The following is a 27,937-nucleotide window of genomic DNA, read 5'->3' as shown; positions in this document are numbered from 1 at the left end:
GCTTTATCTGCTTTCTAACCACAATCCATCCATTTTTGGACAATGATTGAATTGTATCCCTCTCTGTCTGAGTTTCCCGTGTTCATCAAGAATGGTCCACCACCCAAACGACATTCAGCCAACTTGACACAACTGTGGGAAGCATTGGAGTCAACATGGGCCAGCATCCCTGTGGAATGCTTTCGACACCTTGTAGAATCCATGCACCGACGCAATAGTAAGAAGGTGTTCCTAATGTTTTGTACACTCAGTGCAACAATAAGCCTCCCACTGGGCACAGACCATGTCTATTCCACGTTGGTTCAACATCACTTCATTGAAATTACGTGGAAAGAACGTTGATTCAATCAGTGTGCGCCCAGTGGGCTCCATTGTGGAAAATTGTGAAGACAATTAAACAGAGTGATTTTTGACAATACTAATATCAGAAGGGCCATCATCATCATATCACATTTAGCCCTGCCTTCTGTAATGATCTGACCTTTTTGGCAGGTGATGTCAGGGCCAACCACGAAGTCCGGACTGTCCGTTCTTAATAAGCCTGTGACGAGCGCATTGGGAATTGTTACGATGACGTATCGTCACTACTGTGATTGCGTTCCATACTTAGAAAGCAAGGAAATAATAGATGCAGAGTCAGTGAAAGGTGGTGGTTCATTTGACCAGATCCAAACCACGGCTTGAATAATACAGAAACTTTTCTTTCAGCACCGCGGACAGCAGCCCAGCCGACCCACGGTGATTGTTGATGCATGTGAGTCTATTGCATTGTGCAATATATACAACCTGATTTACTTAAGGAAATACATAATATATATAATGTAAATATATATATAATATAGTTAAAATGTTAAAATGTTCATCTTAACTGTAATGATAAAGTAATTGTCCCAATGGTGATCAAGAAGGAGAAACGTACAATGCTATTATTCTGTCTCTGCATGTGCAGAGCGTTATGGCACAGACGAACAGCTTTCATCGACTTTTTTTGATGGCACTATGCAGTATGCTGTGTACCAGAACCACGAGTCTACCTGCTGCCGCCGCATACTCAGTCAGGTAATGATATTTTATGATTTTGTTCTGACTTCTGTTTTGAGATACTCTTACTGATAATTTAAAGAAAAGCTGACTTGAAAAGCATCTTGTTACAATCGCTGATAGATACAGACACATTTACTACATGGTTACACGGTTATCATAAACAGGGTATCTGACTGTCGGTACTAAAACCATGTTTAAATTATTCTGGTCTTGCTACAAGATTCTGATTGGAAATTGTTGGTGCGTATTAAATATACTGTATGTTAAGATTCATCTCTGCCATCCGAAGGGAACTTTGAAGAAGAAACTCAAAAAGAAAAACGTTTTCACATAAAACATTTGGTGAATCCGACTATGTAGCAATTGAGAAATTAAATAATGTCATTGGTCAATTATGTATATTGAATTTGATATGACGATGGACTCACTTATTGCTTCCGTTCTATAGGTCAGGGACTGTTGAGACAGATGGGAAGGGTGACTGGGAGCAGAGTCTGTCAATAAATGACATGGAAAACCTTAAACTTCTCTTTGATATAATTGCAAGGTAATGGTCACATTCACTTAGTTACAAAATGGTTTGTGATGAAATCAGTCCCTCACTTATGTTTCTCAGCACAGAATCGAATGAAATTGGTTCCTCCTATGGATTTTAATGCACTTCTGTCATACAGGTATCTGTTGATATCTGTTTTCTGATGGGCCAAGTCTGTATTACAATAAAAAATAAAATGTGTTGTGTTGTTAGCCAATGATAGTAATAAGGCAAACATTGACCTCACATCAGGGTCCACCAACATATTTGAGACTAAAGTTCTTAGCAGTAAATGTCGAACGTCCTGAAGTGCCCGTCACCAGCAATTAATACTTTGTGACTGACATTTTGCGGAATAATCTGCTCTTGACATCCTGTCTGCATCAATCAAAAGTGAATTGATGTAACTATTGACACTAACATAATTTGTCCTGAATCTGAATCTGAAAGCATTGTATTGATCTTTTTTTTTTTTAGACCAACAAGACATGCAGATGGTCTCTTCACAAGTGGCTACAGCAAACTTTTAGGTCAGCTTTCGGCCAAGGACTACCTTGAATCCTTGATTGCAAAGCGAGTCAGGTACAACTTTCACATGGTAACCATAAATTGTGCTCTGAGGGACTCTAATCTATCTTGGTCTATACCTCTATTTCTAACATTCACTATGTAGTCAATCAGTACGTTAAAGTACAAATAGGGACGCCGGGGCAGCTCTAAGGTAGGTTGACCGAAATCAACACCAATGGTGTGAATTGAAGTTTTACAGCTGAGAAGTTCATAGAAGTTTGTCACAACAATGTCGCATTTGCCATCCTGCCAGTTCATCCAGTTCATTATTAAATAATTAATAGCCGTTGGTTATTGTCATGCATTACTGAGAAATAATGCACACTCTATAATGCTCTTCAAGTCAATCAGAAACTAGTATTCAATAATGCTATAGTATAAATGTTTCAACAATTCATAAGGTATTGTATAACATGGTACAACAATATGTAAACCAGTGAACAAGTAAAACTTGCTTTGAGCAGATCTTATTGTAATAATTTTTTGTTTTCTAATTATATTTTCATCTGTAGTAATGACCTCATGGAGGACCAGTTTCCAGTAAAACACCACTCGGGCGCTGTGTTTTCAGACAACTACAGCCACTACGGAAAACAGATGGCCATCAAGAAATACTTGAAATCAGCGCTGTCAAACAAGAGGAGGTAGGAACCAGGACAGGCCTAGTTTTTTAACATAAAATACTGGACAATATAATGTAAACAGTGTATAAAGCCTGAATGTATGTCCAATGTCTATTAAAACTCATTTGTTCTCCAAAACAAATTGAATACTGATGGTTTACTTTTTGAATTCTAGCTTGGAGGAACCTACTATTCCAGAATTATCCATTAGGAGCGAGCCTTCCTCACAGCAAACCAATGATGACGTGTCAATTCATGAACTCCTCAATAGTCTTTCATTGGTACAGTAGGTCCTGCTTGGATATTAGCATGCTAGTTTCATGCGTTTTTAACTGTTGTACAGTACAACGTTTTTATGCTAATTTCTAACAAAACAATTGTGAGTTATTGGTATTTTAAGATACTGTACACTGTATTAGCCTCAGTTGATGTACTTTAAATATTCATTAATTATTAATAATATGATACTCAGTTGATATGGTCCCCAATTTCTCTGTGATTTTTTCGGACACAGGGAGACAGGCTGACATCACACACATCATGCTATTGTGTTTTTATATTATGCCGCAACATTTCTGTTCCTTTTTTTTCAGACCCTCTAAGGAATATCTTCTGAAGTGAACGAACGGCAAAGCCAGACAAAATTACATTTGACCATTATTATATGTCATGTCATTTTTTGTTTTAAATTATTATTTTGCCTCGCGGTACATTTCATGAAATAGCTGTGTAGCTGAGTGATAATCACAAAACATGTATACATCGTCATGGGAGTATTGCAAACGCAACGCATCCTAAATGACATGACAGTAAAAGCATTATCTTTGGCCAGTACACTGGAGATTTGCAATGTTGTTTAAATGCATTCACCAGTATAATAATATATAGTACATATGCCAAATAATGTGTTACATGCATTACATTTGATTCATGTATCCAGTATTGTGTATTTACTTGTCAGTGTTGCAATGTGTGAAACTACAGACATTCCTAATACATTGAGATAATAACGGAGATGGTTGCGTTAAGACATCCCAGCACCCAAAAGACTTGAGCACAGAAAGAAGTTAAGGAGCTTGAAAACATTTTTAGTGAGGATGATACAGACTAAAACCCTTAGTAGGTGGCACTGCTGATTTATTTATTACATGGCAACATCAGAATAGTCTTTATTGTTATTGAAAGAAAAATAATAATATGGATGTTTGTTTTTAGTGTCAATAAATACTGTCAATATTCACCCCTTTCCGCTTCCTTTGGATTCCCCCCCAAAACTGCAACCCCCATGGGATTTCCCCGGTAATAACAATGTTAAATGTTATTATACCCTGGCTGCATTGAAATCATTTGACTGGCCTCCATGAGGGTTTCTGTCCCCGCTCGCCAATGGTAACCGGTCTCAGACTAGGAGTGTTGATCTAGCATCAGGTCCCCCCCCTAAGGCCCTGGTTTTTATCATTTCCTCTTGCGTGAATTCTGGCGACCAAACAGAACACAAGTGTCAACATGATTATATTCAGAATTTGGTCCAGGGCAAGGCTGGCGGGATAAGTCACCAAAATGGCATTAGTGTGTCACAGCATTCCACTGGATGATTCACATTCCTGGAAGAGGGTCATATATATATCACTGAGCAGCACACTGACATTTTGTGATGGTGGGCTGAGATGTGGTGCCCAGGACGTGGTGGTTGGCACAACATGGAGGAGTAAAAGGACCCAGGGTTTGACAACAAGCAGGCTTGGCCTATAGGTAGTCCATATGAGAGGCGCACTGCATCAATTTAAAAGCATAGATAGTGATTATTTGGGACATCCGGATTTAAAGATCTGTTTGCCACAAGTTTCCCGTTTACACTCTCAGAAATAAAGGGTTAGATTTGTTATTAAAGGGGTACAAACTCTTGTCACTGTATTGGTCAGTGGCAAACCGTAGCTATTGGGCCTGGGGGGAAAATAACCTTCCAACACATTGTACTAAACAAAAAATCTAGAAACATAACAAAAGATTAGCATCACTTAATGCACCCAACTGAATCAAACAAGCCTGAGCCACCCCATTGGGCAAAAACTAGTTGAATCAACATTGTTTACACGACATATGTGATGACGTTGAATCACAGTGGATAACTAATTGGATTTGCAAAATTCATCAACATAAGGGCTTTTTTTTTTTTTACACAACTTTTAACCTAAATCCAATGCTGTGATTTTTTGGGGGGGATTTCATGTTGAAGTCACATTTTTTGACAACTCAACCGAATATAAATCAAAACTAGACGTTGAACTGACGGGATGCCTAATGCCACCATCACTGTCACAGAATCACCAAAAGCGACAACCATGACCCATCAAAGGATGTGTGTGACAGGCTCATGATGCTGAAAGGATGGCGACCTTAATATTCAGCACACTCCAATGTGATGTGGTATACTGTAGGAGAGCACACTCTTTTGTATAACATATACTTGGACATATTCTTGGACATTCATGTACAATTATTTACTTCCCATTGCAAACATATTTTTCACGTTCATCACATAAAGTAACCGGCGATCTAAAGTTCAAATGCCACAATGTTTCACACACATAATCATTTGAAAGTTCATCTTGAATTGGGCAAAGCTAACAAATTAGGGACAACATCCTCTTCTGCAGCCGCTGTAAAACTAGCCTACAGCTAGCTAGCTAGACCTTGGGAAAACTACTGCTCGCTATTGGCCCACAAGTTTTATTGAAGGCTCGCTTGTCAGCCTTTAGAGAAGGCAGAAGTTTCCATAAATTCTATCTTGTATCACCCATTCAATGGTGAGAGATTGTTGCACAAGCATTGATTCACATGATACAGATTGTACAAACCAACGACCCAGGTTGCCCAGATTGTTGGGGGAAAAAAGCCTAGTCAATGGTCCGCATTCATTCACTAATGTTAAACAAGCAAATGCAGTAGGACCAAAAGCAGGACAACTGAAAATAAAGTGTGCACTAGCGACTACTACTACTTCCTCTTACTTACAAAATAAAGAAGAGGTAAGCCACGTTGTAGGTAATGTCAACAGTTATAATATTAAAGATGTATCGTATGCCAAAACATTATAATGTGTCTCTTATCATTGTTTTGTTTTTTTGAAACTGGTCTGGTATTAAAGTTGCCGCCCTGCCGCAACACGCCTTTATGGGTAATGTATTATTTGGGTTCAAATCTATTACAAGTTCCTTTTTTAGCTTGTAAAGCACTTTGAACTGCTGCATAAACAAGATAATTGTTACTATTGTTACTATTATTACTCCCTAGTAGCAGTGGTATCAGTAGCAGTAACGTTAGTAGTAGCCTTTGATCATGACTCTTAGTTCCATTCCATTACACAGAAGAGTCATTGGACAAAGGTATCTTCTGTAGAGGGCAGTTTTGTTAAGAGCCCTACGCTTGGCTTGAACATGAACACGGATGGCTTGTAGTACGTTTTGAAAGTATAAGGGTGTTATCTTTCATATCAGCAAGAAATAATTTTCAAAAAACAAAAGGTTAAATTGATACACACCTTTTATTGGGTTAGGGGTTAGTGTTCCCACACGGCCATATCTCCACGTTAAAGTGCATGTTTACAGAAGACAGACAGAAGATGGAGGGACCACCTGTGCTAATGAACTATCTAGGGTGCTCTGAACACCTGTGTGTAAGGGAAGAAGGCCACCAAAAACGTGGTGTCACCGAAAATACGATTGGCTGTAACTGTGAGAAAGCCTTATGAGCCATTACCAGCCTTTCAAAGCACTTCATGGCTACCGACGTGAGTGCCACGAGGCGGTAATTATTTAGGCAGGTTACCTTCATTACCAGGGACTATGGTGGTCTGCTTGAAACATGTAGGTATTATAGACTCGGTCAGGGAGAGGTTGAAATATCTGTGAAGACACTTGACAGTTGGTCCGACAGTTGGTTTAATGGAATATCTACATAGGCATACAGAGGCCCATTATCAGCAACCATCACCCCTGTGTTCCAAAAGGCTAATTGATCATTAGAAAACCTTTTTGCGATTGTGTTAGCACAGCTGAAAACTGTTCTTCTGATTAAAGAAGCAATACAACTGGCCTTCTTTAGACTAGTTTAGTATCTGGAGCATCAGCATTTGTGAGTTCGATAACAGGCTCAAGATGGCCAGTAACAATTAACTTTCTTCCGAAACTCGTCAGTCTATTCTTGTTCTGAGAAATGAAGGATATTCCATGTGAGAAATTGCCAAGAAACTGAAGATCTCTTACAACGCTGTGTACTACTCCCTTCACAGAACAGCGCAAACTGTCTTTAACCAGAATAGAAAGAGGAGTGGGAGGCCCCGGTGCACAACTGAGCAAGATGACAAGTACATTAGAGTGTCTAGTTTGAGAAACAGAGTCCTCAACTGGCAGCTTTATTCAATAGTACCCGCAAAACACCAGTCTTAACGTCAACAGTGAAGAGGAGACTCTGGGATGCTGGCCTTCTAGGCAGAGTTCCTCTGTCCAGTGTCTGTGTTCTTTTGCCCATCTTAATATTTTTATTGGCCAGTCTGAGATATGGCTTTGTCTTTGCAACTCTGCCTAGAAGGCCAGCTGTGCTAACATAATTGCAAGAGGGGTTGCTAATGATCAATTAGCCTTTTAAAATGATGAACTTGGATTAGCTAACACAATGTGCCATTGGAACACAGGAATGATGGTTGCTGATAATGGGCCTCTGTACGCCTATGTAGATATTCCATCAAAAAAAGCAATTTCCAGCTACAATAGTCATTTACAACATTAACAATGTCTACACTGTAGTTCGGATCAATTTGATGTTATTTTAATGGACAAAAAAATGTGCTTTTCTTTCAAAAACAAGGACATTTCTAAGTAACACCAAACTTTTGAACAGTAGTAGCCATTGGAGTTCAAACAGTAAAAGAGAACAAGTGAGGAATGCCAGAGTTGGTGCCAGAGTTGGGCTCAATAATTTTTAGACTGAGGCAGGGATTCAATCTGTGGTGGAGGAGCACTATAACTGCCATCAGAGGTTGCTCAGGCAAAAATAAAGTTTAGCTTCAAAAACAGATAAAAAATACATTATCACAGCACCTCTCCTCTTTCTAAAGATCTCATTTAACTTTATTGTATATAAGAATATGAATAGTGTGTAAGTAGCATTTTTGTCTTTCCAATATTTAACTATTTATTTATTAATTTTGTATTTAAGGTAATATCTTATGTTGTTCTTGTCTATAACTGTTCTGTACTTTATCATGTATTTGTATTTCTTTTTGGTGTACCCCGGGAAGAGTAGTTGCTACTTGTGCAGTACCAGAGATGGTGGAACAATTTTTTCACAGGGGGTAATTTAGATGTTTTTTCTGCTTATAATTTGGTAGACTATTTCTTAGTCAATTTGTCAACAATAAAATATTGTTACATGCAGCATTTCCAAATTACATATTGGTTCCCTTACCCTGTAAGCCGTCAATGGACAAGGTATGGCAGCAATCCATGCTTTGGTTGAGTTTACCTGGCACTATTTCCACATGCTAGACTTTTAGTGTTTGTGGCACAAATCCCATTCAATTTATGGGACCGATATTAGCTTTTTTTTGCCACAGCATGTTCAAATCATCTATAAGTGACTTTGCTGGGTTTCACAATCAATTTCATAAATATTTTAGGAGAGTTCACTATAATATGTTCGATGTTTCTTTTTCTTTTTTTTCTTTTTAAAAGCTTATGTTTCACAATATTACAACGAGAGTTCAGTTTACTTAACTGGGTTGACCTTAAAATGAGAGAGAGTTTTTTTTTTACCTTACAAGGAATCACATGAGAAAAATTATCTTCAGAAATGACTTTGTTGAAGCAACAAAATAATTAGGGCTTTTACAATCATATTGAAAACTTGGAAAGATCTTGGTGTTTAAGTAGGTTAAAATCTTCCTCGAAGTAACAGAGGGTGCACAGAGCAATATTTCAAAACTCTTTAGCACTTTAGCAAGTCTCTCTTCACATAAAGAATCTGATTTATTGACTTCTCCATGTGGTCTACAGTGCATTCGGAAAGTATTCAGACCCCTTGACTTTTTCTACATTTTGTTACGTTACAGCCTTATTCTAAAACGGATTAAATATTTTTTGTCCCTCATCAATCTACACACAATACCCCATAATGACAAAACAAAAACATGTTTTTATACATTTTGCAAATGTATAAAAAAAAATGGAATTATCACATTTACATAAGTTTTCAGACCCTTTACTCAGTACTTTGTTGAAGCACCTTTGGTAGTGATTACAACCTTGAGCCTTCTTGGGTATGACACTACAAGCTTGGCACATCTGTATTTGGAGAGTTCCTCCCATTCTTCTCTACAGATCCTCTCAAGCTCTGTCAGGTTGGATGGGGCATGTCACTGTAGAGCTATTTTCAGGTCTCTCCAGAGATGTTCGATTGGGTTCAAGTCCGGACTCTGGCAGGTCCACTCAAGGACATTCATAGACTTGTCCCGAAGCCACTACTGCATTGTCTTGGCTGTGTGCTTAGGGTCAATGTCCTGTTGGAAGGTGAACCTTTGCCCCAGTCTGAGGTCCTGACTACTCTGGAGCAGGGATTCATTAAGGATCTCTCTGTACTTTCCGCTCTTCATCTTTCCCTAGATCCTGACAAGTCTCCCAGTCCCTGCCGCTGAAAACATCCCCACAGCATGATGCTGCCACAAACATGCTTCACCGTAGGGATGGTGCCAGGTTTCCTCCAGACGTGACGCTTGGCATTCAGGCCAAAGAGTTCAAGCCTTTTTGCAAACTCCAAGTGGGAGGTCATGTGCCTTTTACTGAGGACTGGATTCCTCTGGCCACTCTACCATAAAGGCCCGATTGGTGGAGTGCTGCAGAAATGGTTCTCCTTCTGGAATGTTCTCCCATCTCCACAGAGGACCTTGTTGACCAAGGCCCTTCTCCCCCGATTGCTCAGTTTGGCCAGGCAGCCAGCTCTAGGAAGAGTCTTGGTGGTTCCAAACGTCTTATGTTTAAGAATGATGGACGCTAATGTTTTCTTGGGGACCTTCAATGCTGCAGAATTTTTTTGGCACTCTTTCCCAGATCTGTGCCTCGACACAATCCTGTCTTGGAGCTCTACGGACAATTCCTTCAACCTCATGGCTTGTTTTTTGCTCTGGCATGCACTGTCAACTGTGGGACCTTATATAGACAGGCGTGTGCCTTTCCAAATCATGTCTAATCAATCGAATTTACCACAGGTGGACTCCAATCAAGTTGTACACACATCTCAAGGATGATCAATGGAAACAAGATGTACCTGATCTCAATTTCAAGTCCCATAGCAAAAGGTCTGAATACTTAGGTAAATAAGGTATTTCTGTATTTTTTTAATATGTAATACATTTGCAAACATTTCTAAAAACCTGTCTTCTTTTTGTCATTATGGAGTATTTTCGGTACATTGCTGAATATTTTTTATTTTCTTTAATCCATTTCAGAATAAGGCTGTAACGTAACAAAATGTGGAAAAATTCCAGGCGTCTGAATATTTACCCGATGGCACTGTATATATTAAAATGAACTTCATTGAATATAACAAGGTTTTAAAATTCAATATTGGTGCACAATTTCTACTACAAAATCAAAGGGGACTCTTTTTGTGGAACGGCCCAATTATTTAAAAAATTACAGTTTATTCAGCTGTCTTTAGCATGTCGAATGACCAGTCACTTTCATAGCATATGAGTTTTGGAGTTTTTTGAATGGATTTCAATTCACTTTATGAATTGGAAAATCATGAAAACCAAGACACTTTATTGTAAGTCCTTAAAATGGATTAACATGCCGGAGCAATAAACTTTTTAAATACTAGTTTTTTTTAAACTACGAAAGTAGATCCCTAAACCAAAGATCACCTTCAGTCACACTGTTGATATTCTACAGGAGGGATCATCAACTAGATTCAGCCGCGACACATTGTTTTTTTCTTGAGCAGATAGTCGGGGGTTGGAACATACTTATAAATCATTTGTAGACTGCAAATTGACTGCAAGAAGCCCAAACAGATACGTTTGACTAAAGTGTAATAATTTCAAACCTTGATGACATTTGTACAGTTGTGTCTCTTTATTATGCACAGGAATACTTGGGAACAGTTTCTTATTTTAAAATCACTTGGAGCTGATTTCCTGGTTGTCACGAATCCCGCTTCCTGAGTCTGTGTTTGCCTGTGTTTCTGTCCTGGAGTGTGTTTCCGGTGTCCTGGAACGCACCCTGTCTGGTTGCCGGGCGAATTAGCTTGTTGGGAGATCGATGTTCACCCGCACCTGTATCCCATCAGTAATCTGCACACCTGTCCTGATCATCACCTCTCCCCTTCAAAAGCTCTGACCTGACATCCATTCCCTGCCGGATCGTTAGCCATGAACAGTATGTTGTGCCATAGTATCAGCCTCAAGTTGGATAGAATTTGTTTTGTTGTTTTTTACGTATTGCTTGCCTTAAATTTACCTCCGTTTGTTCTGTCTTCAGTTACTCACCCGGATCATTTACCCCATTCCCGCCTGGTCGGAGGAGGATTCCGCTACCCCATTGGATCCACCTATTTACTCCCATCAACTAACCACCGCTGCCCGCTACGCCACCTGGATATATCTACCCATTCACATTCACTTGTAAATAAATACTCACCTTCTTCCTACTCTCCTTGTCCTGGTCTGCTTCTGGGTTCGATTTTGAAAGAACGTGACAGAACGATCCGGCCAAGGATGAACCCAGCGGACCTGGACTCCGTTTGCCATGCCATTACCCAGCAGGGGAAGACATTGGGACAACACAAGACGGCGCTACAGGAGATAGCGGGTTCAATCCAGAACTTATCTGCTAGCTTGACACAAATCCAGGATCAGCTCAGTTTGCCGGCGATTCATTCACCACCTGTTTCACCCATCTCACCTGCCGTGTCTGGTGCGGTTTCCTTCCGTGAACCCAAGGTACCGATGCCTGATAAATATGAAGGGGATTTGGGAAGATGCCGTTCTTTTCTTATGCAGTGTGGGTTAGTGTTTGATCTGCAGCCCCATCCTTACGCCACTGACAAGGCTAGGATAGCTTTTGTTATTGAACTGCTGCGTGGAAGAGCTCTGGAATGGGCTTCAGCTGTTTGGGAACGACAGGAGACCTGCATGGCTTCATACCAGGAGTTCACGGGAGAGATGAGAAAGCTTTTTGACCATCCAGTCCGAGGTAAGGACGCAGCTAAACGTTTGTTCACTCTTCGCCAAGGAGCTCGCAGTGTGGCAGACTTTATGATCGAGTTCAGGACATTGTCTGTGGAGAGTGGTTGGAATGAGGAGTCACTACAAGCAGCTTTTTACCAGGGGTTGTCGGAGCAACTCAAGGACGAGCTGATATCCTATCCAGAGCCTAGTGACCTAGACGGCTTGGTCACCTTAGCTATTCGGGTAGATAATAGAGTCCGAGAGAGAAGGAGGGAGAAGCAGTGGGGTCCATCTAATCAATCTGAGACTCGGTTACCATTCGGGTCAGGAAGTGGACCAGAACGGGTTGATCATTTTCCCTCACACGGGATTAGTGGAGGAGTCCTGCCGCCAGATCCTGAACCTATGCAAGTGGGGCGGCACGGGTTAACTAAGGACGAGCGCCAACGTAGACGTGAGACCAACAGCTGCCTCTACTGTGGTAGCTCGGGACATTACATCTCCGTTTGTCCTCAGCGCCCGTTAAACTGCTCGGCTCGTTAAGTTTGGGAGGTTTGTTAGCGAGCCAGTTTCAACCTCTCAAGAGCCCTGTCAGACCTTGTTTTCCTGCTACCCTCATAAATAAGAATCAGAGTTTAGCGATTAACGCTTTCATCGATTCAGGTGCCGATGACAGCTTCATTGATGCCGACTTAGTGGAACTGCTGGGGCTTTCCAAGGAGCAATTACCGGAAGCCATTGAAGCAACCACTCTGAACGGCAGTAGGCTGGCACGGATCACTATGAGGACTGAACCGGTTAAGATGTTGTTGTCGGGGAATCATTCAGAGGTTATTTCTTTTTTCATTTAGCCTTTTCCCCATGTTCCTCTGGTTCTTGGATACCCCTGGCTAAGAGAACACAATCCTTCGTTCGATTGGGTGACTGGTAAGGTAACTAGTTGGAGCATTGAGTGCCATGCTAACTGCCTCAGGACTGCCTGTTCTCATGCTGTCCCCAGTCGGGTCAGTGAGTCTGCTCCTCCTGATTTGTCCCTGGTTCCTGAAACATATCACGAGTTGGGTGAGGTGTTCAGTAAGCAGAAAGCTCAGTCACTTCCTCCCCACCGACCTTATGATTGTACAATTAAGCTGTTCCCTGGAGCTGCCTTTCCCAAGGGACGGTTATACAGTATTTCTCGACCTGAGCGGGAAGCCCTGGAGACTTACATAAAGGAGTCTCTTGCTGCAGGTCTCATTCGTCCCTCGTCATCACCCCTGGGAGCTGGATTTTTTTTTGTGAGTAAGAAGGATGGCTCTCTTCGACCGTGTATTGATTATCGGGGGTTGAATGATATTACGGTCAAGAACAAGTACCCCTTGCCCTTGATGAGCTCCGCTTTCGATTCTTTACAGGGTGCTACTGTGTTTACGAAGCTTGATCTACGCAATGCGTATCATCAGGTTCGGATCAAAGAGGGGGACGAGTGGTTGACTGGATTCAATACACCTATGGGACATTTCGAGTACCAGGTGATGCCGTTTGGACTTTCCAACGCTCCAGCAGTGTTCCAAAGTTTGGTGAATGACGTGCTGAGGGATATGATCGGTCTGTTTGTGTTCGTTTACCTGGATGACATCCTGATTTTCTCCAAGGAGCTTTCCAGCCACATCCAGCATGTTAAGCAGGTCCTGCAGCGGTTATTGGAGAACCGTCTGTTTGTGAAGGCAGAGAAGTGTGATTTTCACGCCCACACTACATCCTTCCTCGGGTACATCATCTCCAGGGGTGAGATCAAGATGGACCAAGAGAAGGTTCGGGCGGTTCGGGATTGGGCCCGGCCCGGTACGAGATTGCAGCTCCAGAGATTCCTGGGATTTGCGAACTTCTATCGGAGGTTTATCCGTGATTACAGCCGGGTGGCCGCCCCTTTAACTGCTCTGACGTCTTGCACCAGAATTTTCTGTTGGACTCCTGAGGCAGACCGAGCATTTCTGAACTTGAAGAGCCGATTCACCAACGCGCCGATTCTCTCTCAACCTGACACTTCCCGTCAGTTTGTTGTTGAGGTGGACGCGTCTGATGTAGGGGTGGGCGCCATCCTGTCCCAGCGTAGCTCCACTGACTGTAAACTCCATCCCTGCGCCTTCTACTCTTGTCGTCTTTCACCAGCTGAGAGAAACTACGATGTGGGTAACCGGGAGCTTCTCGCTGTGAAGCTTGCCTTGGAGGAGTGGCGTCACTGGTTGGAGGGAGCGGAGCAACCGTTTGTGGTCTGGACTGACCACAAGAATCTGGCTTACGTGCAATCGGCTAAACGTCTCAACTCCCGTCAGGCCAGGTGGGCTTTGTTTTTTGGACGCTTCAATTTTCCCTGACGTTCCGGCCTGGGTCGAAGAACGGCAAAGCGGACGCCTTGTCCCGGATGTTCTCCAAGACGGATGAGAGTGGGGCCAAGACTGAGACGATTCTTCCCCAGAACCTTGTTGTGGGAGCCGTTACATGGAGGATTGAGGAGGATGTGATGGCGGCCCTTCGGACGCAGCCCGGCCCCGGTAACGGTCCACCCGGTCGGTTGTTCGTGCCTGAGTCGGTCCGTTCTGCTGTTCTTCAGTGGTCCCACGCCAGCAAGATAGCTTGTCACCCTGGCGTTGCTCGGACTATGGCGCTACTACGCAGACGATTTTGGTGGCCTGCCATGGGAGAAGATACCCGGAGGTTTGTTGCCGCATGTCCTGTTTTGTGCTCAGAACAAAAGTACCAATCGGCCCAGCTCTGGGCTTCTTTACCCCCTACCTATTCCTCGGCGACCTTGGTCGCATCTGGCCCTGGATTTTGTCACGGGATTGCCCCCTTCTGTTGGGAACACAGTCATTCTGACCATTATGGACAGATTCAGCAAGTTTGCTCATTTTGTCCCTCACTCCAAGCTTCCATCTGCCACGGAGACGTCCGAGATCCTGGTTAGGGAGGTTTTCAGGGTCCACGGATTGCCCAGTGACATTGTTTCTTGACCGTGGTCCTCAGTTTACCTCTGCTGTCTGGAGATCCTTCTGTTTGGCCATTGGAGCTACAGTCAGTCTCACTTCTGGATTTCACCCACAATCTAATGGTCAGGCGGAGAGAGCCAACCAGAAGATGGAGTCCACGCTGCGTTGTCTTGTCTCCTCTGATCCCAACTCTTGGTCATCTCAATTACCCTGGGTCGAGTATGCCCATAATACCCTTCCTTCATCTGCCACTGGGATGTCCCCCTTCCAATGCCTGTACGGATACCAACCTCCCTTGTTTCCTTCTCAGGAGAGGGATCTTTCGGTTCCTTCTGTCCAGGCCCACATTCGTCGTTGCCACCGGACCTGGCATTGGGCCAGGAAGGTCCTCCTTAGAGTTTCTGACCGGTATCAGATCCAGGCGAATCGTTGCCGTATTCCTGCTCCCGCTTATACCATCGGAGATAAGGTTTGGTTGGCTACACGGGATCTTCCTCTACGGACTGAGTCGAGGAAACTGTCACCAAAGTTCATTGGTCCGTTTGTCGTGGAGAGAATCATTAACCCTGTTGTGGTCCGACTCAAATTGCCGGCAACGCTTCGAGTACACCCCACCTTTCATGTCTCCTGCCTCAAGCCGGTTCTCCTCAGTCCCCTGTTGCCCCCTCCTCGGATGATCGGAGGTGGTCCTGCCTACACGGTGCGCCGCATAATGGATTCCAGACGGCGGGGTCGAGGTTTCCAATATCTCGTGGATTGGGAAGGATATGGTCCAGAGGAGAGGAGTTGGATTCCTCAGCGTCAGATCCTTGATGACGACCTGCTTCGTGACTTCTACCGCCTCCACCCTGGCGCTCCAGGTAGTCCGCCCGGTGGCGTTCGTCGGAGGGGGGGTACTGTCACGAATCCCGCTTCCTGAGTCTGTGTTTGCCTGTGTTTCTGTCCTGGAGTGTGTTTCCGGTGTCCTGGAACGCACCCTGTCTGGTTGCCGGGCGAATTAGCTTGTTGGGAGATCGATGTTCACCCGCACCTGTATCCCATCAGTAATCTGCACACCTGTCCTGATCATCACCTCTCCCCTTCAAAAGCTCTGACCTGACATCCATTCCCTGCCGGATCGTTAGCCATGAACAGTATGTTGTGCCATAGTATCAGCCTCAAGTTGTATAGAATTTGTTTTGTTGTTTTTTACGTATTGCTTGCCTTAAATTTACCTCCGTTTGTTCTGTCTTCAGTTACTCACCCGGATCATTTACCCCATTCCCGCCTGGTCGGAGGAGGATTCCGCTACCCCATTGGGTCCACCTATTTACTCCCATCAACTCACCACCGCTGCCCGCTACGCCACCTGGATATATCTACCCATTCACATTCACTTGTAAATAAATACTCACCTTCTTCCTACTTTCCTTGTCCTGGTCTGCTTCTGGGTTCGATTTTGAAAGAACGTGACACTGGTGTTCTTTTTCAGTTTTTTTTATGTCTAAAAAAGACAATTCAACACAAAATTAGAATTTATTTATATATGTTTTGCTCAGAAAACTTGGGGGCCAAATAAATCCACCGGGCTGCGAGTTGGGGAATCTTGTTCTACAGCTTACCCACATACTGCTCTCTATCTTTCTTCTGGGTTGAATTAACCGAGGAATGCGAGTACAATAGTGCTTGACAAGGGTATGTCTGCAGGAGAAAAGGCATCTGTGGTGGGCTCAGCTGGTCTAATGTGCTTTCTTCTGGATTTACTTTACATTTACTGTAGATCTGGGTCCTGGCTCTCTCTGTGTGTTTTGCCTCCACCATTGGCACCTTCCCGGCAGTGAATGAGGATGTCAAGTCTACCATCGCTGATGGAGGCACCTGGTGTGTGTGTGTGTGTGTGTGTGTGTGGTACATGTATATGTGTATGAATATCTATGATAAGAGCATGGTTTATGAGTCCATATTAGAGTATGTGACTTGTCATCTTGCAAGCCTTTACAAAATGATCATGTTCAATAATTCACAATCAATGAAACACAAATTAACAGATGGGTTGTCTTATTATACATTTGCACTCTCCTCTCGAGCTGTACTTCATCTCGGTGTGTTGTTTCCTGCTCTTCAACCTCCTCAGCGACTGGGTTGGGAGAAGCCTTAATGTGTATGTGGGTAAGTCGTCAACAAAGCACTTGTAAATAGAGTGAAAGAAATTGGTCAATTTGAACTGATTCGTATTCAAACTTTGCATGATAACAGATGTGTTGTCTTATTATAATTGTCTTATTACAGATCTGATAATGCCCTTAGAAGCCTTGGTTTGGAGAACAGTTTATATGTGACCCAACACCTTCATGTGAGATGAAGTAAAACATTGCAATTAGGTATTCCTTTTTCTTCTTCTTTATAAGTACAGAATCAGAGCTCCAAAATTGTATATCATATACACTGTAGATGGAGGAAACAAGGGAAAGTTATGCTGCTTTGAAAGTTGATAAACCTGTAAACCTACATAAGAGAAAATGCCCTTGAAAGGTTTTTGTCTCAGATTTTCACAGAGCTGTCTTTGTTTGCACCCATTCAGCATCATTCACACTCTCTCATCTCTTTAAATCAGAATGGCATTTTCCTCCAGAAAGTTGTCACTTCACTTAAGCTTTTGCCCACTTAGCTTTGTCGATAGCACCAGCTAAATTCAGGGCTGCAACGTTTTTGAGATCTGTAGAAAGAACACTTTGGCAGTTGTCCATAGCTCTATCTTTCCAAAAAAATCGCCGGTAGCAAAGATTATCTACAGTTGAAGTCGGAAGTTTACATACACTTACGTTGGAGTCATTGAAACTCGTTTTTCAACCACTCCACACATTTCTTGTTAACAGATTAATTAACTTGTTCATTTTCTTGTTATAGTTTTCGCAAGTCGGTTGGGACATCTACTTTGTGCATGACACAAGTAAGTTTTCCAACAATTGTTTATAGACCGATTATTTCACTTATAATTCACTATATCACAATTCCAGTGGGTCAGAAGTTTATATACAAAAAGTTGACTGTGCCTTTAAACAGCTGGGAAAATTCCAGAAAATGATGTCATGGCTTTAGATGCTTTTGATAGGCTAATTGACATCATTTGAGTCAATTGGAGGTGTATCTGTGGATGTAATTCGAGGCCTACCTTCAAACTCAGTGTCTCTTTGCTTGACATCATGCGAAAATCAAAAGAAATCAGCCAAGACCTCAGAAAAACAATTGTAGACCTCCACAAGTCTGGTTCATCCTTGGGAGCAATTTCCAAAAGCCTGAAGGTACCACGTTCATCTGTACAAACAATAGCACGCAAGTATAAACCCCAATGGACCACACAGCCGTCATACCGCTCAGGAAGGAGACGCGGTCTGTCTCCTAGAGATGAACGTACTTTGGTGCGAAAAGTGCAAATCAATCCCAGAACAACAGCAAAGGACCTCGTGAAGATGCTGGAGGAAACAGGTACAAAAGTATCTACATCCACAGTAAGACGAGTCCTAAATCGACATAACCTGAAAGGCCACTCAGCAAGGAAGAAGCCACTGCTCCAAAACAGCCATAAAAAAAGCCAAACTACAGTTTGCAACTGCACATGGGGACAAAGATCGTACTTTTTGGAGAAATGTCCCTGGTCTGATGAATCAAAAATACACTGCTCAAAAAAATAAAGGGAACACTAAAATAACACATCCTAGATCTGAATGAATGAAATATTCTTATTAAATACTTTTTTCTTTACATAGTTGAATGTGCTGACAACAAAATCACACAGAAAATTATCAATGGAAATCAAATTTATCAACCCATGGAGGTCTGGATTTGGAGTCACACTCAAAATTCAAGTGGAAAACCACACTACAGGCTGATCCAACTTTGATGTAATGTCCTTAAAACAAGTCAAAATGAGGCTCAGTAGAGTGTGTGGCCTCCACGTGCCTGTATGACCTCCCTACAACGCCTGGGCATGCTCCTGATGAGGTGGCGGATGGTCTCCTGAGGGATCTCCTCCCAGACCTGGACTAAAGCATCCGCCAACTCCTGGACAGTCTGTGGTGCAACGTGGCACTGGTGGATGGAGCGAGACATGATGTCCCAGATGTGTTCAATTGGATTCAGGTCTGGGGAACGGGCGGGATAGTCCATAGCATCAATGCCTTCCTCTTGCAGGAACTGCTGACACACTCCAGCCACATGAGGTCTAGCATTGTCTTGCATTAGGAGGAACCCAGGGCCAACCGCACCAGCATATGGTCTCACAAGGGGTCTGAGGATCTCATCTCGGTACCTAATGGCAGTCAGGCTACCTCTGGCGAGCACATGGAGGGCTGTGGGGCCCCCCAAAGAAATGCCACCCCACACCATGACTGACCCACCGCCAAACCGGTCATGCTGGAGGATGTTGCAGGCAGCAGAACGTTCTCCACGGCGTCTCCAGACTCTGTCACATGTGCTCAGTGTGCTTTCATCTGTGAAGAGCACAGGGCGCCAGTGGCGAATTTGCCAAGTAGTTTTAGTTTTTACTAACATATTTTTGCACACTGAGTTGTATGCTGAACACTTGGCAACATTGCTCAAGACAGCAGTGAACACTAGTAGGATGGATGTGTCCATGATGTGGTATCTGCACATCCTAACTACAATCCTAAATCAAACTATGTTCACTGTACCTGACACTTTGGAAGATTTGAAAGAGTTGTTGGTGTATGTGAAATGCAACCTCCACCGCTTTTTCTAATGCACCATTGCCTAGGAGTTGATATAGAATTGGGCATCACATTTCTAACAATTTGGACATTTTTAATCTTAATTCGACCCATGTTGTCATTGGAGGAAAATAATCCTGCAGCAGGAGGATTTTAATAACTGAAGAAATATTTAGAAATGCCGCCAGGGGGCAACTGGAAGCAGTGTTTGTATACAATAGAGTACCATACCTACATTGTACATTAGACTGCAAGTCCACTGGGCGCCAGTTCAGGTAGCCTATGTAGGCTATGTGCAAGCCACAGAGAGTCTCTTAAATGTGTGAATTATTATGTGGATTATAATACATTGACATTTTTGTAGGGGTTAGGTGTATTTTTCCTTAGGGAAAATCATTTTTTAAAAGCAATTGTTTTATTTTGGTTCAAGTCAAGCAATAAGCAGAATAAATTGTTGGTGGCCTCGGTGGCTGTGTGGTCCAGCAGTTACAGCTGCTGATCCCAGAACACACATGCCAGAGTTGGCATGGGTTCATATCCGGTCCACTGACCTTTTGACCCTCCCCTGTCTTCCCAACACTGTTCTATCACTTCAATAAAAAAAAAAGTGTCCTTAGTTTTCAGGAACTCAGTCTTTGTTTTGACAGGGTTGTCATTCTTTATATTTCTTAGAATGCAGTCAGTGCTTCATGCCTATGGGGTCCCATGGGGGTACAAGTTTGGGAAGGCACCCGATGACAGAGTTGATTTTTACATTCCCGTCCAGAGGTTTTATGTCTGCTATTTCCTCTCATCTTCAATTCTAAAGCAGAAACACTTTTCAATGGTCAAAGCACGGGGTAAAGGATTTGGCTGGCAATGATGAGGCTATTGATTGGGAGAATGTCTGGGAGAATATATTTCGCTCATCAGATAACCCAAACCATCAGTTTATTCATTTTAAAACTTTGTCAATAGATCCTAATTGGACATCCGTTTCATGCAAAACAGGCTCCGAGCCCATACTGTGACCGATGTAACCTCGATACACTTGACACATACAAACATATACGGGATTGTCCGGAGAAAACTGTACCTCTTGAACCAATTCCGCTTAACGATGATACAGGTATGTAGCTGAATGGGAAACAGCAAAAGGTTTGGCTGGTTGGGTTGACTGCTGCCCAAAACACGTTGTCCTCGCTGGGTGCCACCACGTGACCTTCATATGAGGGATTGGCTGGCATACTGTCAGGGTGTAGTTAAGTAGGAGTTATTCACTGCCCGTATGAATAAAGCCAGACTTAACACTTTGGAAACGTGGGGAGTAGCTGCCTCAGAAATCTCTGAATTGCTGGAGATGATGTAGGTGTGTGATAAATGCTTTCTTGATGGTGTTGTATTGGCAAATGACTTTTCTGTGTATCATTTGTATTCTAGTGTGGTGTTCATTTGAATGGTATATTATGGTTTGTCTGAGGTTGGGGATAGTAGGGTGGGGCCGCCAGGGGAATGTTTGGGATGGGTGGGGTGGGTGTGTTAGTTTAAAAAAAAAAGTTAGATAACTTGTGGGGCTAATATAGGCTATTTGCATTTATTTAAATGTTTTCAAGAAGTAAAACGAGTAGCCTGATCATTTACACATCAAAGTGTCTCAGCTAAACAAAATAATATTTGGATAGGCTGAAATGCATAAACATCTTGACAGCTTTAAGAAATTAAATATTAAAGCCACACAATACAGGCTTTCAAGCCGCAACAAGGATGTCTTCAAATGCCGGCATCAAACTGAAGGTACAGTAGGCCTGTGCATAACAGCTTAGCAGACCATAACTATACTGAACAAAAATAAACGCAACATGCAACATTTTCAAAGATTTTACTAAGTTACAGTTCATAGAAGGAAATCAGTCACTTGAAATAAATACATTTGGCCCTAATCTATGGATTTAACATGGGTGGTCCTGGGAGGGCATAGGCAGGGGCGCAGACATGGGTGGACCTGGGAGGGCATAGGCCCACCCACTTGGGAGCCAGGCCCAGACAATCAGGATGAGTTTTTCCCCACAAAAGGGATTTATTACAGACAGAAATACTAGCACCCCCTCGTCAGACGATCCCGCAGGTGAAGAAGCCGGATGTGGAGGTCCTGGGCTGACATGGTTATACGTGGTCAGCGGTTGTGAGGCCGATTGGACGTGCTGCCAAATGATCTTAAACGACGTTGGAAGCGGCTTATGGTAGAAAAATAACATTAAATTCTCTGGCAACAGCTTTGTTGGACATTCCTGCAATCAGTATGCCAATTGTATGCTCCTTCAAAACTTGAGACATCTGGCATTGTGTTGTGAGACAAAATCTGAGATGTTAGAGTGTCATTTTATTGTCCCCAGCACAATGTGCACCTGTGTAATGATCCTTGTTTACCATGGCAAATATACTGTGGCAATTTACCAGACACTATGTATGAATAGAAACAAATATTGATGTAGCAGTCTTATTTGATTTGTTTCCTATTTATGTTATTGATTAAATACAACTGTTTTTAAAATAAAAGTGTCTGGTATAAGCATTTATCATCAAGATCGGGGGAAAAATATCCCTGGACTGTCCATATTTGAAATGCGTAACTAAATCATGTCAATCAGGGACATTGAGTTATTTGCCAGAGGGGGGAGGGACGGAATCGAACACACACAAACACAGTGGCCAATCTGTGAGCACTGAAGGCAACGGCCCTAACTGCTGGACCACCCCAGGCCACAATTTAACTACATTTTGAGTTGTTTCGTAACCTTAGGTTCACTAGAAACCTTAAGATTACCTCTTTTTCGATAAACTATAGATCAAAACAATCATGGGCTGCGTTTTTGGGGTTTTAAAATCAGTCGCTCTCTTTCATGAGCCATTGTGCTCCATTACGTAGGGTACCTCACTCTTCTCAATTTCATCACATCTTTACCTCAGATATTATAGGCCAATATGTGCAATTCGTTTTGATAGGCAGTAGGCTATATTTGAGTTCTAGTCTACTGTTCAGCTGCTTTTCAGATACACTTGACACTTGCATGTTGTAGTTGATACCAATATCTGTGTGAAGCTCTATAAAACTATGCTTGTTGATGTGTATGGATGCATTTCAGATATATTTTAGTACATTTGAATGTTGTAGAAATATGATCTATAGGCCTGCAGTAGCAGTAGGACATTTGTTAATATTCTGTCTGGTGCGTTAGCATTTGAGCGAGGATGATTTTGATAGCTCAAATCACTCGACTGCCCCGCATGGAGAGAATGTATCCTAAATAACAAGGCTGATTTGAATTTCCTGATGCATGGGGAAAATTATACGACCAAATAGTGATCAAATTAAGATCTGGCATTGTTAGATCTGCACCATATCTGTTGCAAAGTTTAAATTATTCAAATAATTTAGATTTTCAACATATTGGTACAAAAATAATCATAATCGGATTCAGAATGATTTCCAGGAATTCAAGACTATGAATGGAGGATCTATATTGGTTGCTCTGTGGTTTATCGTTGACGTGATAAGAACATTACATTGTAGCTGGCCCCATCATTAGCCCTATGCTAACCTCTTCTTTGTGTGGTTATCTGGCAGACAAGACACTTTGTTGCGTATTGCTGCCTTCAACAGTTTGGAGAGTGTATTGCACATTTGTTCATAAAAACAATGTATAGAGTATATAGGGTTACATGGTGGTGCAATTTTCTTACAGTAAACACACCACCATCCCCAACACATCCCACCATCCCTTCCCACTACTTTGGCCCTAACAGACCCTAGAATCCCTTCTCTCAAAACCCCCTGTAGTTCTTCTGCACTAAAATACCTCTCTGCTGCTGCTAATACAATCTACTGGGATTTATTTTTTTCCCATCCGTGAGGTACAATTAATGACCATAGCAATAAACGCCAAACTGTTCAGGTCACTCTGTACTGGCCTACTACTCACAGGGATTTTCTCAGGGTCCTTCACCCTTTGCCCTCCATCCTCTACTTTCCTCACTGCCTCAGCATGAGACTTTCTGCACGCCTCACAGAAGCCGATCCTCAACTTCAGTCGATCCACCTCAACACTCAACACCACCCCAGTTATCACTCCATTCAGCGGCACTCTGCTCCAGAGAGCAAAGCAGGACACAGCTTTTGTCAAGAAGAAAACGTAGCGTCCTCTCACTTTGGGCAGCAGACACTCCCCCCCCAAAAAATCAGCAAGTCCACTTCTGGATGATACTTGGACCGAATTGACAGAGGTCAAAGACTTTTTCACTCAGCCTGAAACCACAACTGGATCTGCCAAAAGGCATGGATCCACCATCTCCATGAATCATACTCCTCCTAGGCCAGAGAACATCTCTGGTATTTTCCTTATCACTGGGGTGAGGCTCGGAAGCCTTCACCTCACCTGAGCAGGTTCTTCCTCTTCACTTGTCAGGTTAAATTTCTGAGAGTTTACCATCTGTCGACTGCTCAGGGTTTTCAGGAGTGTAATTACAGTATATGTCCTGTATTTGACTTAAAAGGAGAAAGTACACAGCTTGTATTTCACAGATTGGGTTTGAACCTCGTGCTCTTCTTTCTTCCTCTCCATCTCGCCATCCACTATCTTCTTGCCCGGGCCTCTGACATGAATTACATCTTCCCTATGCTAACCTAACTAGCTGACAAATTTCACATCAGCCTATTAAAAGATCGCAGACTTTATATCCACCAACCGATGGTATTTCTTAAAATAGATCAACTTGGCCTCCAGAGGGATATTTTAAATCTCCAAATTCAAGGTTTACTTTTGTTCCACTAGGTCCCAATACTGGATGATGCATCTTTGGCTAGGCTACTAGCTTACTAACGTTAAAGACAAAATTCAAAAGGCATGTTTTTGCATATGTGATAAAATCCCAAGTTTTTGCCTGTTTCACACACTGCAATAAAGATGTAGGAGGAATATACAACATGTACGTTTATTTGTACATTGTAAAAAAAAGTTGAAGATGCTCGTGGTCATGTCAAATAGCTGTAGTTTACCTCTTACTGTTAACCGTAATTGGTGGTGTGATCAACTAAGGGGGTAAACCCAGAAATGGGAGATATAATGGGCATCATTTTGAAGCCCGTGTCGAGGCAAGGTTCAAAGGTCAAATAACACGTGACTAGGTAGATGAATATAAAAATTCTGATAAAACCTTGTAGGCCTACATGCCCATGTAACAGCCTATGAGGCAATAGCAGTGTGTTTGTCTGCAAGGCTGAAGGAAGACGTAGGTATTTATTAAATTTTCAAGCTGTTGGCTGCACTTCAATTCTCAACATACAAACACAAATGTAATTCTACATTTCAAAGAAAAAAATGGTGGGATTTGAACACTTGCCACAATCTGCAACAAATACAAGGTAGGCGCTCTACACTGTGCAATATAAATCCCCTTAGATCCTATTGACGCACCAGTGTGTCAATCTAAGAAACATAAGAAAAAAATACCCATCAAAATCCGTCAGTTTAGATATGTTTTTTTGTTGTTGCATGGACTGAGTCTCAATACACAGCATCCGCCTATGTCGCCCTTCTGCATCTGTGGTGGAAAGTTGCAGAGCAAGAGCGCTGTTTATCAGACCAGGAGACATCCTGAAAATGTCTCTTCTCACAAAATATTCTGTAGCATTCCACTCTAAGGAAAGATGAGACTCACAATGGTGTTCTCCGTTTTGGTCAATGACTCCCACAGGTGTCACGGGACTCATAACCCATACAAACTTATGGAAGTATGGAGGTAGTTTTTGCCCCCAAAAATAAGAGATTAAATATGTGTAAAAATATATATACAGTACAAGTCAAAGGTTTGGACACACCTACTCATGCAACGGTTTTTCTTTATTTTTACTCATTTCTACATTGTAGAACAATATTATGTAGTAACCAAAAAATGTTAAACAAATCCAAATATATTTCATATTTGAGATTCCTCAAAGTAGCCACCCTTTGCCTTGACAACAGCTTTGCACACTCTTGGCATTCTCTCAACCAGCATCATGAGGTAGTCACCAAGAATGCATGTCAATTAACATGTGTGCCTTGTTAAAAGTTAATTTGTGGAATTGATTGATTTATTCATGCGTTTGAGCCAATCAGTTGTTGTGACAAGGTAGGGGTGGTATACAGAAGATCGCTCTATCTGGTAAAAGACCAGTCCATATTATGGCAAGAACAGCTCAAAAAAGCAAATTGAAATGACAGTCCATCATTACTTTAAGACATGAAGGTCAGTCAATCTGGAAAATGTCAAGAACTTTGAAAGTATCTTCAAGTGCAGTCGCAAAAACCATCATGAAACTGTCTCTCATGAGGATCCCCACAGGAAAGGAAGACCCAGAGTTACCTCTGCTGCAGAGGATACATTCATTAGAGTTACCAGCCAAAGAGTTCAAGAAACAGACATCTCAACATCAACTATTCAGAGGAGACTTTGTGAATCAGGCCTTCATGGTCAAATTGCTGCAAAGAAACCACTACTAAAGGACACCAATGAGAAGAAGAGACTTGCTTGGGCCAAGAAACACAAGCAATGGACATAGACAGGTGGAAATGTGAGATTTTTTGTTCCAACCACTGTGTCTTTGTGAAATGCTGAGTAGGTGAACGGATGATCTTCGCATGTGTGGTTCCCACTGAACTATGGAGGTCTATAAAATAGCCTCTAACACTCTACTCAACAAATTGGATGTAGTCTATCACAGTGCCATCAATTCTGTCACTAAAGCCCATACACTACCCACCACTGCGACCTGTACGCTCTCGTTGGTTGGCCCTCGCTTCATACTCGTCGCCAAACCCACTGGCTACAGGTTATCTACAAGTCTCTGCTAGGTAAAGCTCCGCCTTATCTCAGCTCCCTGGTCACCATAGCAGCATCCACTCGTAGCACATGCTCCAGCAGGTATATCTCACTGGTCATCCCCCAAAGCCAATTCCTCCTTTGGTCGCCTTTCCTTCCAGTTCTTTGCTGCCAATAACTGGAACGAACTGCAAAAATCACTGGATCTGGAGACTCATACCTCCCTCACTAGCTTTAAGCACCAACTGTCAGAGCACCTCACAGATCACTGCACCTGTACATAGCCCATCTGTAAACAGCCCATCTATCTACCTACCTCATCCCCATACTGTATGTATTTATTTATCTTGCTCCTTTGCACCCCCAGTATCTCTACTTGCACATTCATCTTCTGCACATCTACCATTCCAGTGTTTAATTGCTATATTGTAATTACTTCACCACCATGGCCTATTTTTTGCCTTACCTCCCTTATCTTACCTAATTTGCACTAACTGTATATAGACTTTGTTTTCTTTTGTTCTACTGTATTACTGACTATGTGTTGTTTATTCCGTATGTAACTGTGTTGTTGTATGTGTCGAATTGCTATGCTTTATCTTGGCCAGGTCGCAGTTGCAAATGAGAACTTGTTCTCAACTAGCCTACCTGGTTAAATAAAGGTGAAATAAAAAATAAGTCCGTGATTTATTTAGAATTCAAGGCACACTTAACCAGCATGGCTACCTCAGCTTTCTGAAAATGGTAAAAATAAAGAAAAAACCTTGAATGAGTAGGTGTCCAAACTGTTGGCTGGTACTGTATATATTTCCTGGGCTTTCTTGTATCTCCTAGATATAGGACACCTTAAAACTGTATTCCTTATGATGTATTTTGAAATGTGTTTTTCAATGCTTTTCTACAGGCTATAGTAGTAAAGGCCAAATTAAATATTTGATCAAATATGTGATAAAATGGCTTAGACGTTTAAGAAATAACCAACAAATGTAACGTAGTTGCTTTGGTTATCAGAACGTTCCCGTTGGCATTCACAAACAAGTGTCGGATCACGTCCAACTAAGTCAACGATTTTAATTTGCTGATACGGAATTTGAACCGGATATAATCACGGCCAGCTGTGTGTAGGTTAGCTCAGGACTGTCTGCAGTAGTGGTGGATGGGTAAAAATCACAGGGGAAGCCATTAAAAAAAGCCATATTACAACCTGTGTGTTGTGATAATTGGGTTCTCTATAACCTGTTAGTTCATATAACTTGCACCCGTGATATGTAGGCCTAAAGGCCGAATAAATTCAACCACACCTTTGTTTCATCACAAAACCCGGAGAGCAACCTCTGTCCAGTGATGTCCACAAAGCATGTTGCATGTAACAAACAGTTACATGGTCAAGCAAGTTAATGTTTCCAACATTTTCCGACCACTAAACAGCT

General features: G+C 42.3%; 1 protein-coding gene across 1 annotated transcript; it reads left to right on the top strand.

The window, feature by feature from the left end:
• Positions 1–595: 595 nt before the first annotated feature.
• On the top strand, positions 596–4,012 carry LOC115103578 (VIP peptides-like). Its single transcript, XM_029624418.2, has 7 exons — positions 596–754; positions 950–1,059; positions 1,493–1,591; positions 2,057–2,161; positions 2,662–2,793; positions 2,948–3,053; positions 3,366–4,012. Exons 1-7 carry the CDS (start codon positions 749–751, stop codon positions 3,372–3,374), a joined length of 567 nt encoding a protein of 188 aa, XP_029480278.1. The 5' UTR covers positions 596–748; the 3' UTR covers positions 3,375–4,012.
• Positions 4,013–27,937: the final 23,925 nt, after the last annotated feature.

This window comes from Oncorhynchus nerka, linkage group LG21 (assembly GCF_034236695.1).
Source record: "Oncorhynchus nerka isolate Pitt River linkage group LG21, Oner_Uvic_2.0, whole genome shotgun sequence".
Taxonomy (NCBI): Eukaryota; Metazoa; Chordata; class Actinopteri; order Salmoniformes; family Salmonidae; genus Oncorhynchus; species Oncorhynchus nerka.
This window is presented reverse-complemented; position numbering and strand designations above follow the sequence as displayed.